Source organism: Melospiza georgiana, chromosome 3 (genome assembly GCF_028018845.1).
Source record: "Melospiza georgiana isolate bMelGeo1 chromosome 3, bMelGeo1.pri, whole genome shotgun sequence".
Classification (NCBI taxonomy): Eukaryota; Metazoa; Chordata; class Aves; order Passeriformes; family Passerellidae; genus Melospiza; species Melospiza georgiana.
Window position 1 is genome coordinate 65,915,494 of NC_080432.1, and position 17,504 is coordinate 65,932,997.

Below are 17,504 nucleotides of genomic sequence, written 5' to 3' on the forward strand. Positions count from 1 at the left end.
ATAATCTCTACAAATTCAGTATGTCATGAACTTCATTCGTCATTTCACACATTTTTAAACAATGGTTTGTGACATGATTGTTCTCATTCAAGAGATTCAGAAAACTCTCAGTGTTTTTTTTCTATTTGTTTATTTGTTGGTAAATCAATAATTCATTGTGGATTTCAGTTACAAAGATGATTACCACAGACTTTCCTTCCCTGGTCACTTTCATGTTTAAATCTGCCTTTACTTTGAGTAATATTTTATCTGTATTTTACCTATCACTAAGTCTTGCCTTCCCCATCCATTGTAAATAATTTCTCAGTCTCGGTGTACACAAAATGTAAATGCCAAATTATATTTTGTTTCAGGAGAAAAGAAGATTTTATTGCACACTTTGCATCGCTCCCTGTGAAAGTTTCCTGTGGAAGAAGAATGTGTTACTAGAGAGGTTACTACGACAACTCCCATGGGAACTGAAAGCAAACTGTGTTTGGGACTTCTTAAAACTTATTGAGGAGAAACATAATCCCCTTTAAGTTTTTCTCTCCTTTTATGATGGGTAAGAACAAACCAGATAAAAGCCTGAAGTCTTGTCTGATTATTTTCCTTCTTACATTTTAAAATAATCCTTCATAAATTTCATCATATATACTTTTCTCCTTGTACGGCTCCATGATGGTAATTCAAAGAGTGAAATAATCCCAAAGACTACTTGAGGGTGCTGCTGGAAGACAAAATGATGATTAAGGGTCATCAATTAGGATGGCAAAAATAAGGATCTCCCAGCATATAACCATTGGATCATTGAATTAGGTTTATTTCCAGGCCTGAATGCACCTAACCTCTTGTTGGTGCAGGAAAAAAACCCCAAATCTATGCTTACTGAAAAAAAAAAATAGCAAAACAACAAACAACTGAACCTGGCAACAGCAGCTTTTCATGTAGGAACAACAAGCAACTGAACTTGGCAGCAGCTTCTCATAGGAACAAGCAAAAATGAGGCACAAGCCTTGCACTCTTTTACACCATTTATCCCCTTCATAAGAAACTCAGAGAATGTCTCAAGAGGCTTTGCCAATAGATGCTGGTCCACTGTGACCTCATTCTGTCAGGTTTTCTGTAAGCTCAGTGTGGGTAGTGGGGAAGTAGCTCTCGGTGCAGAACTACAACTCACCATGTCCTTGGTCACTCTTCCTGAAGTCTGACATTTCAGGCATTATAATGCCAAAATTTCAGAATGTGCAATGGGTAATAAGCTGCTTATTCAGTTATGCACAATGAAAAAGAAACTATTGTCAGTAATCCCATGTGGTTCTTTTTCCTTTTACAGCTGTTCCAGTTCACAAAGAAAATCAAAGTCTCCTGACTGTCCTGCATGACAGCAAATCTCCTTAAATCTATATATGTCTCAGAATTTGGCAACCTTTCCATTAACTACTCTGATGAATGTCCTTACTTCTAGCTGCTATACTAAATGTGTAGTCTGTGAGTTGTCAAGAGGACAGAGTTAGCTACTATAGGTTTTTGTTACTAAAGAATCTGCAAACAAACCAGCAGAGAATCTGCAAAACTCTTCCAGCTATGCCTTACCTAACCTGGATGAAGCTTTGTATTCAGAGAAACAGGGAGTTTAGGTCTGTCTGTTCTTGAGACTATTGATTCTGCATGAGCAACAAAGAATGGTGGATTTAGGGCACAAGATTCCATGTTTCCCAGTTCCGGGATGATCTGACTTAGGAAGTTTTATGTTAACTAAAAATTGACTGGCATGAAGCCTGTTAAGCAAATGCCACTTTTTAGCAATAGGACTTGCTTGAGCAAACCCAGGCAAGTACTTGGAATTCATAAATGATCCACATCAAGTTTGAATGTAATTACAGCTTAAAGTATAACAGGAAAATCAAATTGTTCTTCTCTCTAAAACAGGGAAGGCAGACTTGATGAGATGACACAGTCTGGTTAGGGGTCAGTAAGTCACAGGAACTGTTACAGGGAAGAAGACAGAAACTGGGTTCTGCTACTGACCTGCTGAGCAATCGGGACTCTTTCGTCACCTCCTCTGCCTTATTAATTCCTGTAAATGGTTGGTAATGCTATCCTCTTAATAAAGCAGGTTAAGAGTAAGTGCTGGATCAGAGCAGATCTTAATCCTGTGACTTAAAGGCTTCATTTTGATTTGGGTCTTATGCTTAATTGTGAGGTCTGACCGAAGATGATGTGGTTAGGGTGGCCATAAAAGCTCTCTCTTGCTTAGCTAATATCTAAATCAAGAAGTAACCAAGTTCCATAGAGTTTTAATGTGGAATTTTCCCCAGATTGCATATTTCTATCTGTTTTTTCTATATTTGTACTTCTGCCCCAGGATATCTTGACGTGGGTTGATTGTTTTGTGCCGATTTCATGCCTTCTCAGTATTCCCTCACACACACTCCAAAGGGGATCCAGTCTCTAAGCATTCTTAGACAATGCTTAGATTTATACATGATGTCCATACTCTCAAAATTCAATATACTGATTTTCAGAGACATCTCAGGAAATCCAGAGAACTGAGGGCTTTTACCCCCACTCTGGAGCAGAGGGAAACTGCTTTGTGTCTGGAAGGATGAGAAGACTTCTGTATAAAGGGGAAGAAGGGGCTTGCATTATATACATTCCCATACTTCTAGGGGAGTGGTAGGGAGAGAAATAACAAGGAAGGAGCTGAACAACCCAGCTGCAGAAGAGAGTTTTGTACTGTCACAGAGACACCTACCTAGCCAAGTCTTCAATAAGGTACGGAGCTCTGCAGGCAAGAGGGTTTGAAAGCACACCTAGCACGAGGCAAAAGCCCAGGAAGGAAGCAAAGGGTGTCTAACAAACACTTCAAGCTGGCAATTGTTCTGGTTCCTTCCACTGAAGACAATTCTTCCTGTGTAAGCTCAGTATGTTCACAGTGGCTGGTTTTGGGTGGAGTGGTATTGGGCAAGCTGGTAGTTATGGATGCCATTGAGGTATCTACCTTTCCCCATGGATTGCAGGTGTCTGTGGGAGAATGGCACAAGTTTATGTGCTGTGGCAAACAGGAACCTAGAGATTGTACGTTGCCACACTTAATTATTAGTCACCTAAATTCCTTTTGCCCCTAGGTTTGTGTGTTTAGGAAGCAATGGTGAGTGTTAGGAAAAAAACAAACCAAAACAACAAAAACCCCACAAAAACAGGGGTTTAAGCTTGGATATGTAACTAGCATATGGAAACAAATACTTACCCGACTAAATATGATGTATTAAATGAGACATCTCTCTGACTTGGAGTTTCTTCAACATGAAACCCAGGGTGACGGTCTCTGAGCTCATGTTGAGCTATGGACAAGAAAGGATTTTGGGAATGAAAATCTCCCAAAATGGAAATGGGTTTTCCACTAGATCCATGCAATGCTTTTTTTCAAGGGGATGCAGACACATACACTTGTTTTGACTTTTCTGTTTCCAGTCACAGCCAAATCTAGATTTTAAAGCTATGGCATGAAAATATCTCATCTCTATCCTTTTCCATCCCTCCCAAAATATCTAAGAACGTCACTTAGGGTTCTGAGTGAGAGCTGCAGAAGCTGGGTTCTTACAGTATTTCTTACTTGGAACAGTTGTTCCTTGTGCTTGGCAGCCTATCCAAAGCACTGTGATAATTTGGTCTGGTTCATTTCCAGTGTCATCTTGCTGAATAAAGCATGAAATCCCACCATAAACTTATTGCTTAACAGAAGAGCAAAGAAAGTGTCTTCACAAATCATATATCTGTTAAACGAACCCAATCCAACTGAGTGTCAGCTTATTTTGTTAAATTAACTTGACCCAAGTAAATCTCAGTGGAATTGTTTCAACTGAAAAAGGAGGCCATATCTGTTTCCCAAGGGTGTTTGATCCCATGGCCCTTTTCTTGGAAGCTGTTCAGCTTAGACTATTTCTTCTCACCTGCTGTTGCAAGCTGCCACCCCCATGGCTGTTTTGATGCTAAAGCCGTCTCTAATCTCTGAGGATCATGCAACAGGAAAGGAACACTACCATGAATTCTCTCAGCCTCCAACTGGGTTCCCCTCCCCTTTCTTTCACAGACCTGACACAGTAATGATTCTTTTATTTAAATGTGGCACAACCAAGTGCTGCTTGGTGGAGTCTGTGGGGGAAGACACCATTTGGAACTCTGCCAAAGCAAGACTTGTATTGTTTGGGCTATCCTTTTTGTCACCATCCCTTGATATTTCCCAGGCTCTCTCCTGCCCTATAAATTTTCCATGTAGTGGGTGTTATTCTCCTTGTTCTGTGCCTGCCTGTTCCCATCCTATGTCCTATGCCAAACAGACAGACAGTGGTTGAAGTGGGGTGTTGCAGACAGCGGCTTGGGGACAGGCCGCACAATTTCCTCAATCTCACAGCTCAGCTATGTGCCATTGCTGGCGCAGTGGAAGAGCTGTGTCCTACAGGCCGCTCGTTGCCCATGACTATGTAAATCAATGTGCTCTTGTGACCAGCCAAGCAAGGAGATGCAGTGGGAGGCCAGCAGCTCCTGGCAGACGCTATCCACAGAAGTGCATTACACTCATGGGTGAGGAGGGAGAAGGAACAAGGGGCAGAGACACAAATTTTGTTATCTCTGTGTGTTTATTCATTGTTACTCTACTTGCATGAACTTTACAAAAAGTTAGAACCACCTGAAGTATACTCTATAGTTTCTGAGTTTAGATGCATTTTCAAAGTTTTCTCTTTTGCTGACATCGCTGAAAATATGCTTTACTACACAAAGCAAGCCTGTGTGTTTTGTTAAGTAATCATATTTTCTGACCTCGCACTTCAAGAAACACAGCAACTATTACAGACCATCCCCAAGGCATCACCTGTGTGCCGGACGGACGCTTTCCCCGCGCCATCCACTGGCTTGGGAAGCGCCGAGCCCGGCGCGGCCCCGGCAGGTGCAGGGCAGGGCAGGGCAGGGCAGGGCAGGGCGGCGGAGCCGGGGGTCTCCGGCGGGGCCGGGGCCGTGCTCGGAGGGGCCGCACAGGCCCCGGGGGCCCGGCCGTGCCCGGGGGTCGGGGCGGCACCGCCCCCGCCCCTGTCTCCCGCCCGCCCGGCCGTCCCTCACGGCTTGGGGCTCGGGGGCTGCCGGAGGCTGCGGGCCGCGGTGCCCCCTGCGCGCCGGGCACGTCGAAGCGAAGCCGGCGGGGGTGCCCCGTGGCTGGGCGAGGCCGGTGCCGCGCTCGGCAGGCGCCGGGGGGAGCGGCGGGCAATGGCCGGCGGCGGTGAGTCACGGCCGGGCCCCACCTGCCGTACTTAACCCGCCGCCGGGCGGCCGGCGCCGCACTCGCGGGCTGCGCTGCCGCCGTGGCCGGGAGCGGCTCCTTCTTCCTGCACCTCCTCCGCACGGGGCGCTCGGCAGAGGCGCGGCAGGCGCTGCATGAACGTTTGTGTCGGGAGTAGCAGAAGCACCAGCAGCCCTCAAAATGCCGAAGCCGGTGAGCGGGGCGCGGTGGGAGGGAGGCGCTCCGCGGGGCCGCACCGGGGCCCGCCCGCCCGGCGCTGGGCGTCGGGGGCTAGCCCGGGCGCTCGGCGGGGCGGGCACCTCCGGGTGTCGCGGCGCGGGCTTTTGCCGGGCTGGAAGGGCTGAGCCCCGTCCCTGCTGCCCGGGACTGGACGGGGCGTTTGGACTCGAGCGCCCGGGGAAGTCGAGCGCGGCGCCGGAGGGAGCGGCGGGCACCCCGCGCCGGAGCCACATCAGCGGCCGCTCGGAGCGGGAGGGACGGAGGCATCGCCAGGGCGGCTGCTGCGGGCGCAGGGCCGCGGGCGGGACCGAGGATCTCGGGTGGGCTGCGGGATCTCCTCGCCGTCCCGCCGCCGGGAAAGGGAGCGCGGAGCCCCGGATCTCCGTGCTCCAGAGATCAGGCGGTGCATTGCTCCGTCTTGTGCAGCGCTTCCGTGCTCGACATGCACAGAGCTGCCGAGTAACTCTCGAAAGAAGAGCTTTCATCACGCTCCCGCTTAACGAGAAATGATACAACTGCGCCGCTGCCATTTAGTATGCTTGTGGCCTGTGCATTTATCTACAGGAAGCATGTATGCATCTGTAAATATAGGACAACGCTTGTTCCCTCCTTGTTTTGCGATCTAAAAACTAAATGCTAGGGACTCTTAATAAAAAGTTCTCCACGCTGGTCTTTACCAGTCATTACCGAAGACCTGTTTCCTTTTTTGGTTGGATTTTTTTTTTTTTTCAATTGAACGGTCTTTTTTATCCCTCCTTCTTTCTCTTGACACCACCACCTCCTCAGCGCCTCCTCCTCCGACCTTGTAGTGGGTTTGTTTGTTTTATTTCAAAGTCTGCAGCTCCTGTGCCGGTTAGAGACGGTAATTCCCTTGGGGAGCCGAGTGCCTAATGCGGAGCTCCGAGCAGTCGTTGGAGCAGACGCACTTTTGAACTTTGAAGAGCATGATCAGAACAGATTGTTGTTACTATCTATTTTCAATAGAGGCAATATTTCTTAAATTGCAATGCAGTGAAGGACTTGTGTATTAGCTCACTTAAATGAAATGTGAAATAAGAGCAAACAAGCTTATCTTTGGTAATAAGTAATTGATGTTCTGTCACCATAACGTTGAAGTTAGTTGAACTTTTTTTTGTTTAGGCATTTAGGTTAACTTACATAGCAGTTTCTATAAACCTACAAAAAAAAAAAAAAAAAAAAAAGAAAAAGAAACCCAACCCAACAAAAGACAAAAACACTCCAAAACCACACTGCTCAGTCCTAAGAACTGATAAATCTTCAGGCTCTCTGGTTGTATTTCATCAGTAGAGGTGACATATTGCTGCATATAATAACAACTAACTGAGAGGGCCCTTCTGTAACTGGGGAAGCAAATATATAATTTAAAAGTATGGATATAAAAGGTTGTGTGTGAATAATCTCTTTCTGCCTTGTTAGCTGTTTGCTAATTACAGAGTGCTTTCTTGAAATATCCTGGTTAGAATAATCTGAAATCCTGGTTTAGGACTAAGTCGCGCTGGAAGCCATGGATAGGTGTACAAAAACTCTTTAATCTCTTAAAAAAATACAGCTGTGTTTATCCTTTTGCTTGGCAGTGCTAGGTTCGTATTCCCTCAGAGATGGTGATTTTTCTTTGTTTCTTAGCTGAGTGGCCAGTGAATTACAAGGGTGGATGGTGTAAACCACCATCCACTGGGGAAGGACAGTAGCACTGTAAAGACTTCTGAGATGTGACCTGCTGGCTGGGATTTATGGACAGGACTCTGTGTCAATACTTTGTAAATATAAGCCTTTTTCTCATTTAATCTGCTGTTCAGTGGGGCTAACTGCCACCTTATTGTAAACGGAAAAGAGGAATTTTGCAGAGGCTATTTTAGTAAAACACACTGTTCACTCTGTCTGGTTTAGACTGAGGCTGGATTTGGATCCTTCCCAACTCAGCTCATTTAATCTTAATACAGCTAAATAGGATTCGTGTCAGTTTGCAGGGAGGGAGGATGTAAAGCTGTCACTCCAGAGGCAGAACTGTGCTCAGGACGAATGTGACAACAGCCTTTGGCAGGTGTGAGGAATGATAGCACGACCTCTTGGGATGCACAGGGAAGCAGTGTTTTTCTGCTGGGTATTTAGCATGGATGCTAAATATTTATTACCTGTGCTTGTTTGCATATGTCTTGTCTACATGGCATAAGTAAATATGGTATTGCTTGGCAGAGTTCATGCTGCTGTGTGAAGTCTCACACACTGGTCATCAGTTATTTACAAGTAAAGATTATGATGACAGAAAGCAAAATTTTGGCAACACCTTCTCCTCTGGCCCCTCCACCCACAACCCAATAAGCTAAACCTTTCTGTGAAACTATTGTTTTAACAAAAATTATAAATGTGCCCACAAAACTTACGGATCATGTTTGTAATTTATAATTTCACAGTAAACAACTGTAAATCCATTAATAGTCGGACATTAGTGATTTTGTATCTTAATTGAGTACCAAAGTAAAGTGCTAGAAAGCTGGCTTCCCAAGTCTGTGGTAACATTTGGTCACAATTAATTGTACCTGATGCATGTTTACCATGCTCAAAATAAATTTTAGTAAAAGTCTAGAAAATACTACTGAAATAAGTATATTTGTTAATATAGACACGTGTTAATATGTAATTTAACAGTGCCATTCTGCCATGTGTAACAGTTACAAAGTAATGAGGTCCCTCCAAGGTAAGCTATAAATATATAACCTATACCCAGTTCATGAGGGTTTATGGCTGGGAGTTCATCAGCAGTCCAGATGCATGATTTCTGTCTAGTCTGTACAGAGGTTCATTGGGCTTTACAGGTAGTGAATTGTTTTGTAAGGAAATGCAAAAGGTGTCATCTTGTCCAAATCTTGCTGTGTTATCTGGAAATGAGTGAAACGCTAAATAAACTTACTTACTCAGCCTTGCTTCATTTCATTACTGGAGTGTCTGTGTGCTCTGTGCATTTTCCTAGATTCATGGTTCTAGTTTATTTCTGATGGTGTTTTAGGTGGATTATATCCTCTTGCAAAACAAACCAATCTAATAAATTGTGGCCAGAACAGCATGGCTTCGGGCTAATGAACAGTGCTTACCGAAGGAGGAGGAAATGTGATCTCGGGTCTATAGAGTTGTTAATTTGATCTGATCTACCAGCATTCTTGGTTACTTTATTGAAGGTGGATTTTTTTTTTTGTTTGGTTGGTTTGGGTTTGGGTTTTTTTGTTTCCTCTTGGAGGGAAAAAACAAAATGTAAAGTTTCACAAGAAATTAAGTTAGCTTTGCAGCGTAGCATTTGATTGATGTGATATCACACAAGAACTTCTAATACTTGTGTGAATGTGTATAAAACTGTGTAAAGAGAGGACAGCAGTAAGTGCAGTCTAGCAGCTTTTGGTCCTAAAGAGAAAATACAAGTGAATTATATCCAGAGGCACCTTTTAAAAATACCTTTATTAATGGCCTGTGGTCAGAAAGTTGAGCACAGTAATGAAATCTGTTCATGTCATGCTGCTGGGGGGGAAGCATTATTGATGCAGAGCGCCAACATATAAAGGGGATTAAAGGACTGGGGTAATAAGTTCCCTTTGCATAGAGTTAAACTTGGAGGGGTGGGGAAAGAAGGTCCCTCACTAAACAGGTTAGAAGGAGATGGATTAATCAATGTATGGATTAATCAGGGGTACAACTGTGCTGTTGTTCATGTCATCTGCAATGCCTAGGGCTTTTCTAACAGAAGGCATCAATAGAAGGTTCTAGTGAGAGCTTTCCTTTAATGAAGGTACTTACCTGTGCCCAGGACAGACAAATTCAAAGCAAAACCTAGAGAATGGGTTTGGGATGACAACAGACAAAATTCCACCTTAAGATAAGAGGGTGCTTGGCTATTTCAGCCTGGTAGAATTCAAGGAGTTATCTCTTCCTTCACCTGTGTAGTAAAATGTAAGGAATTTAAATGCCAAAGAGGAGAAAGAATTGCTTTAAGCACAATTTGTGGTTTAAGAGACTTTAAACTTTTAGAACAATTAAGCATGTATGGGGAGGGGGTTGTGAGTGGGTAGAAATTTTTTTCCCCTTCCTTGTTGATCTTATTAGAAGACTATTCCAAGACCTACCATCCTTAAGATAAAATTTGACAGTACACAATTTATTGCTGCTGCCTGTAGGAGTGGGGAGCTGGAACTGATGTCTCAAAAGGGTTTTCCCAGCCCTGTGTTGTTAATAATGGGCTGGTGTGTGCTAGGCATGAAGTGGTTAGACAAGTCCTCTGTACCTGTTTGGTGTTGAATATACATGCATGCTGTCTTCAAGTTGTTTTTTCAGAATACAGGTCTTCTGCCAAACCTTTATCTGTCTGTGAGCAGACTATGGCATTAAAATTTAACAAGCTTTCGATAAGCCAGCCAAAAAAATATGCAAGTGTAGTGACAGGAATTTATTTCTAAATATAAACAATTAAAATTATTAATTGTTCCAAGATCTTCTCAATTTTTCTTCACTATCTGTTTTCTAACTACACATAGTGGTTTTATCTCAGAGCTCTTTACAGCAGATTCCTGTAAGTGGACTGAAATAAAAATACTTTTTAATGGCTTTAAGTGTTCACAATCAATTAATATACTCTCAGCTTATGGACGGCTATAGATTTAGTCAAGAATAAAATATTACCCTTGTAAGCACCAGTTGCAGTCCATCATGTGATACAGTGTATGGTGTATTTGATACCAGGAGATGTATACTCACTCTGGGGCAAAATGGAAACCCAAGGAAGCTTCCATTTGCCAAATGCCAGAACTCCCTTACATTTGCCAAATGTGTCACTCACTGCTGCAAAAGAAAGGTGGAGGATTCTATAAGTAGTAAATATAAGGAGGTGAATAAAGTTATAAGAGAATGAATTCACAGTTTGCCAAAACCCTTATTTACTGTGTAAGCTGAGTAAGCATTTCCGAGGGCAGTTTGTTGTGGGATGTTAGCTGCTACAGAGAAACCAAGGGTGTTAACTGTTATGTTAGTCACTAATTAAAGAATTTCTTAACCTTCTTAAAGGTCAAAAGGAGGGAGATAAGCCTTCCTGTTCTGTTCTCTTCCTCCACCCACATGAACATCTTCCTTTGTCCAGGAAAAAAAAGCTGTGATATGTCAGGACTTTTTGAGAATAAGACTTCTTGATGACCACTGAAGATTCCCACATCAGTGTCATTCTTGTTTGGCACCCTGTGCCCAGAGAGCTTTACATGCGCTGTAAATCCCATAATCACTCGATTGACCTTGATGGAAGGCAGTGCTGCCCAGGATCACTGAACCTCGCTGCACACTGTTAAGTAATGTGCTTTAGCTTTTAGCTGTGTTGTGTGCTTGCTTTCAAGCCTGGTTTCTGCAACAGATAACATTTGCTCTGTGAGCTGGGAATTACAAAAAAACAGCAGTGGGTGCACCTAGGAAAGGGGAAAATTGTTCCTGTATGAGGCTGGAAACAAGGCATAGCTCAGTGTAACAACTGACCCTGCTGCCTCCATATTGCTCATCTGTTCAGATCCAGATTTTGTTTCTCTTTCTAGTTCCTACTTCATAGTGGGGAAATTCACTTGCCTTCTCTGCATCCGCTCTCATCTTTGAGGTGCTCAGCTGAGGCCGATGGACACCTCATAGTAACAGCTGTCCATTAAGGAAAAATCCTGACTCCAGGAATTAACATGCAGGACTCTGCTTTCTAATTAAGTAAGAAAAACTCTTGCTGATGACCATGGACTCGTATTTGGCGATCTACTGCGTAGGCTCAGTGGAAGAGATGCTAACTCCCCTACACCAGGCCTGCAGCCTTTTGCTTCCTTTGAGAGGGGAGTGTGTGGTTGCCCTGTTTGGTTTGTGTGCATTTACTTCTCCCTCTCATGAGCAACTACTGTAGCTATTGGGTAAAACTCTGAGGTGTTACTGTCACCATCTCTTCTTTTCTTGTTTTTGCTTGAAGAAGTCCATGTTTGCTGTAGTTGTTCTAACTAACCTCAGTGTGAAATGTTAGTTAGTGTTCTAACTAACTCTCAGTGTGAGAGAGAATTCTCTGGGGATGAGTGGATGGATGTCCTGTTGCCGAATCTTGAGCAGGCTTACAAAACTCTAGAGTGGCTCGGTTCTGCCAAGAGACCACTGCTGTGTAGATGCAGAGAGAGGTCTGTGAGCTCTCTGCTACCTAAAGAAGCAGAGACTAAAAAAATCTCACTTTTGAACCCAGGCACCTGAATTTTGCCTGTGTAGCCCAGTAGATGACTTCAAGCCTATACTGTAAGTTCTGGCCTTCAGAGTTATTTGTAGGAGCTAAAGTTGTTCTTCAACACCTAGCTGAGTACACTTAGCTGGCTTAACTTTTTGTCTCTGTAGAGATAAGTGATTGTGCAGAGTTCCTGCTGCACAAACTGTGGTGTGTGGTGGGGTGATTTGCATAATTGATACTCGCTGATCTCAGTGTGGGGGCGAATAGATCTTCCTCCATAACAACTGTGTCACAGCTGTGAGACAAACTCTTGAAAGGTGCTTTATCTGCTGTCACTGTGCTCAAGGTACACTTTGGGAACCACTGGAGCATATTTGTTTGCCATCACACGTCGATAGTGAGGGGAGGGGGAAGAGTTTCATCTCAGGAGCCCTTAAGCTGTTTTATGGGTTATGAAGGGGTACTTTGGTCCTTTGCCAGTCCTTGCAATCACTTTTCCTTTATGATTTGTAAGAGCAAGAGCAATGCCTTTGTGCTTAGGTGACATTCCAGGACTTGCCATGACCTACCTTTATCTGGGAGCAAATAGTGCCTGTTGCATGCTGTTTGAAGTACCTGCTTGAGAAGTTGAAGCATTGTAGTGTATTGCACATAGATCAGATTATTGAGCTGTCAGAGGTGATCACATCACATAACCCCACTAAGAAATTTCACAAATGCCATGAAGTGTGTTCCACTGAAGTCCCTGAGTAAAATGAAAGAGGCTGATATGGAACAGGTAAAACAGAAGGGTGGAATATCAAACAAAAATCTCTCTGACAAAAGGATTTGTATCTAGAATGCAGAATGAACAAACATCATTACTGGGCCTTGTGTGACTTGTTGCACTGCTATTTCTCCCTAAGTAAATGGAGTTCATTCTCCTTCTGCACTTTGATGTCTATATGAACATGGCTGGCCTTGTAGGTCAGGCCGAAGCCCTTGTAGCCTAATAGAACACCTCTGATGTTGGCCAAAAGCTGATGCCTGAGGAAGAGTATTTCAAAGATATGCACTGGTGCTTTCCTCTGAGGTATTGGAGGTTGAAAAGTCCTATATAATGAGTTACTAAATGGATTTCTGTGAACTTGTCCAGTCTTGCTTTAAAACCCTGTGAACTCCAGCATCCGTAGTATACTTTAACAAAGTCTGTGTCCTAGATAACCTTCACATTGTTTGTAAAGTTATCTACAAACCTCTTTGCTACAGTGCTGCATGAACACATGTTCCTTGTCTAGTCTGTTCATGTAGCTCAGGAGTTTATATGCTCTCATGTCCTTGCCTCAGTTAATTTTCTTCCAAACTGAGAAGTCCTAGCTAGCTTAGTTGATCCTTGCATGGTAATTATTTGAGCATCCTTGATCTTCTTCCAGTTCACATCTGATGAAAATATGGCTTTGCACCCTGTAAAGTTTCTGTCTGGGAAGAGTACAGTTACTGAGAATATTTCTCCAGTAATTGTTTCTTGGATGCCTTAAACTCCCAGGTCATAGTCCTGTGAGAGAGTAAGTCACAGGTAATCCTTGTGTTCACTCAGCCCACCCTGTTCCATTGCAATGTGCTGCTCTTCCACCCCAGAAGAACAACCACAGGGTCTATTGAAAGTGTTGGGAGCTGTGTGCTGTCAGGCTGTGTTCCTGCTGTCAGACTTCTGACTGTAATGGCACTGGGTTTTCCATGCACATTGCCCTCTAGAAAATAGATCTCTGCATAAGCATTGGAATAAAAGGCACCAGTATTAGTGCCTCAGATTCAGGGGAAGCTCTAAGGCTATTGTGGCTTTTATTTAGATTATTCACAGCGCTTCAGATCCTGCCCTGGTTGTTGTGAGTTTGTACTGTGGAGTTCACTGTTTGCTGAAATCGTTGTGTGTTTGTTGTTTCCAAGTGAAAAAGCCAAGCAGAGGCATAAAATTATGTTTGTGTTCCAGATCAAGACTGTAAGATACTATTTTTTTTTCTATTCTCTCAAGGGGATTGCAGAAGGATGGAATCCCCTTTATGTATTGTAAATATTGGAGATGTTAAATTATTTAGAAGACCCTGCAATTATGATAAAACTTGATAAACTCTATATTATCTGCACTTGGCCCCAAGCTTATGTTTCTGATGGAAGACAGCAGAAGATCTGATCCATTCTGGGTTCTGAGCAACTTCTTGAAATAAAGCTTATTTGAGGATTGTTTATGGGACTTGCTGTAAACTTCATGTGTGAAGCCTTAGTCTCACAACTTCATTATGTTTAATTAGATGCAACAGCTGTCATGATAAAACAGTCTGTGTATGCAGGAGTTTGATCCAGTGGCCTCTAGCTTTCCTCTGTATTTATTCTTTATGTACAAAGGAGCTATTGTTGCTGCACTCTGTGTTCCTAAATCCATCCTAGCATCCATTGAGGGCAAGTGACACATCCAGGCAGTGGTGCTATGTTGAGCCTGTTGTCACTGGCTGTGTGTTCCTCCTTTAAAGAGCAGACTGCTGCTTGTACACAGATATTCTGAAAATGCTAATGGAGTATTATACAGCATCAGAGAGCCTTTAAAGTGAACATTAATGTATTTCAATGAAACACCATAAGCCCTCCTACTTCTTCATAATATTGTGTTCAAAGTAAATCATTCTTACATCCCTCACACAGAGTGAGGGCAAGTGTTTTGCATGAAAAACACCTGGGCTCCTTGAGTGTACAGGGCTTTGTTCAAGGGCAGTATCCTGGGGCCTTTCAGACTTACTCTGCGTTGCTTTATGTCTTGCCAGAGCATAGAGCTGTGCCTAGAGAATTTTGCATTTAAAAAAAAAATAATTGAGTTTTAAAGTTTTAGATAGGCCTCTGTCTCTCAGCTTTTCAACTTGTTCCTGGCTTGAGACAGAATGATGCTGTTTGCTTGTTAGGAAAGAGTTGGGAGGAATCTTCGGTGACTGGAGAAAGATTCTTAAATATTTTTTTTTTCTTTCTGGGTAGAGTGCTTGGTTTTACTGTTTCACTGAGCAGTTATTGTTAACTATACAGGGCTGACCAGAGGTGGAGAATGCTGGAAGTCTGTCTGGGGCCTAGGCATTTGGGAGCCAGGGCTATCAGAGATGTACTGTCACTTGCACTTGCCACACCTGCATGAAATCTTCATGGTCTCTTGGCATGCAGAGTGTCATTGCTTGACCTAAGATAAAGAACTGAATTGCAGCCATTGCTGCTTCTTGATTTGTCACGAAGATGCCTACTATGCAGTTATTACCTGCTGACAGAGGAGATAGTAGGCCTTCATTAAGGGAACTGAGATAGGCATGTAATTTAGTTTGGCATCTTCTGCCCATCTAAACATAAAAAAGTTTGAATTTGCCTTCTAGGATTATGTTCATGTTTAATTAAAAGGACAGTTTCATGCTATATTACAAAGAAGAGTTAAGTGGCATGGCAGCAATACTGAACTCCATGGAGTTGCTGTCTTGTGACCTGTTTGTGAGTGTAGGCAGGGAGGGGGAAGTTCATTCTGAAAATTCTACCACTTTGTTAAAACTGGAATTTCTGGATGACTCCCCACATCTGGGTGCTGAAGGTTTTCCTGCTCACATGAACCCCCCTCCCTCCACTTCATCCAGAAGTCTAGCTTTCACATTTCACTCCAAAGTTTTTCTTGGCTTCCTCTCAAAGTACTTTATTTCTCTTCCGAAAAACTGCCGCAAAAGAAGTTGTGGTTTTCACCATACATGAGAGCAAGTAACTGGGCTCCTATTGCCTTGACTAAACTTAAGAAATCTCAGTTAAGTATAACTGATATAGCTATTGCTTCTTAAATACTGAGGACTAGTACCCCCAAAAATATGATTCTGCAAGCTGCTGCATTAAAGCTGACTAGTAGTTAAGGCTTACAACAGTACTGGACAATTTTAAAGTAACTACTAGATTCTAGGTTATTATATACACCTCAATTGAACCTCAGTGGTATTTCTCCCTCTCCTGGGAAGGTAAGCAAGGTTTTGAGGAACAAAGACCAGCCTGCTCGGCTCTAATTTTACCTGTTGCAAATGCAGCAGTACCTAACTGCTTCATAGACTCTGAGGAATTCCATTGGAACGTGACTTAATGTTCCCATTTATTTGCAATGAGGAAGCAATGTTTAACACAATGCGATCTGAAATGGAACGCGTCCTTCAGTTCACAGAGGGGTATTTTGATTTAGCATGGTATGCTGGGAAACTGGGTCGCTCAAGTGGATGCCACCAGCCTGCCTTGTCAGCCAGGGGGAGGCCACTGAGGCCGTCTAAAATTCACATTTTGTGAGCTGCTGAGGCTCCCTTCCTCCTTGTCAGCAAACTGTGTGCAGGGGAGGGCTCATGGCTGCTGTGCTGTGCTGTGCTGTGCTGTGCTGTGCTGTGCTGTGCTGTGCTGTGCTGTGCTGCCACCGCCCTCCCTGAAGTGCCCCGTGTGAGGCAGGCACTGCATGAAAGGCTCTGCCATGGGAGCAGGGGAGGAGCTGTGAAAGGCTTTCTTCGTGGCTGGGCTGTGCGGTTCTTCCCATTCCCATAGGAACCAGATTCTCCTTCCCCCAGAAGAGAAATGGTGGGTCTGTCATTTGCCTTCCCATTTCAGGTTCTTGGACGTCCTTTAAATCATGAAAGTGTAGCACTGGGAAGGACTTGGACCTGTGTTTTCTGAAGGCTGCGTGGAAGTGGCTACATAATATCATAATGTCTTACCACTCCAGCAATTATTGTTTCTTGTCATGGTACCCAGCCTGCAATAAGAGGACTTTTTGCTGGTTTTCTCCATGTGGATTTAGAAGGTTTTATAGTCTTCTATATAAAACATGTCATGTTTCAGACAACTCCCATTTGGAAAGGGATCACTGACATGTTTAAAAATAAAATCTAGTTTGAAAACAAACAGAAAACCTCCACCAACAAATAAAAAGCCCCAAACACACACAGATTAAAAAAACCCCAACTGGCAACCAACTCAGAAACACTTGACCTGTAGGTCAGTGTAGACTTTCCTTGATTAACTTGCCCCCTTGCAAAAGAAGCATTCAGATTTGGGTGACAGCATTCCATCTAGCAAGTCATCGAGGCAGGCAGAGCAGAATAGTCACCTGCTGTAATGCTTCCGGTGACAAATACACTCAAGAATGTAATTTTCCCCTCTGTGTAATAGCATCACACCAGGAAATGTGGTGTTTTTCTGGGGATTATAATAAACCACATCCTTCTCTGCAGTCCTGCTGTAGCCCATTGTTTGCAAGCCTGTAATTTGTTCATCTCTGCCTCTTCTCCGTTCTCACCTCTCCAAGTGTAACACTTGCAGCTATTTTTCAGACCTACCAACATCCTTGAATTCCAGTGCTGTCCTCCCAAAAGACTTATTTGTTCTTGACTAGATGCTGTTAATGATCTTGTAAGCGCACTCCATCTTCCAGGGACTGTGAGAAAACTTTGTTTTCTTCTTCCCTCAACCCCACCCCACTCACATCCCCTTTTCAAGACCTTGACTTGACATGAAAAGGTCAGAATATGTGTCCCTGCTGTAATTCCAGCAAGGTGAAGGTGCTGAGCCCAGCTGAGAGGGAAGCTGGAATCTGGCAATCCTGCAGCAGCGAATGGAATTGACCATTTGCTTGATATTCATGACATTTATCTCCTGCTCTGAAAGAAGCTATGGAGAACGTAGGTGCACAACTTGTCATTTGGTTGTAATTTCACATGACTCAGATTTGTTGTATGCCTAGTCTGTGTTGTATGGCACCACATC

The 17,504-nt window shown here is 43.5% G+C and overlaps 1 protein-coding gene across 1 annotated transcript in view; it reads left to right on the forward strand.

The window, feature by feature from the left end:
• The first annotated feature begins 5,315 nt into the window (after window positions 1–5,315).
• EZR (ezrin) overlaps window positions 5,316–17,504 on the forward strand; it is a 37,335-nt gene continuing 25,146 nt past the window's right edge. The window contains exon 1 of the mRNA XM_058020114.1: window positions 5,316–5,470. Coding sequence (XP_057876097.1) covers window positions 5,459–5,470 — 12 coding nt within the window. The 5' untranslated portion in view covers window positions 5,316–5,458. The remainder of the gene's footprint in view (window positions 5,471–17,504) is intronic.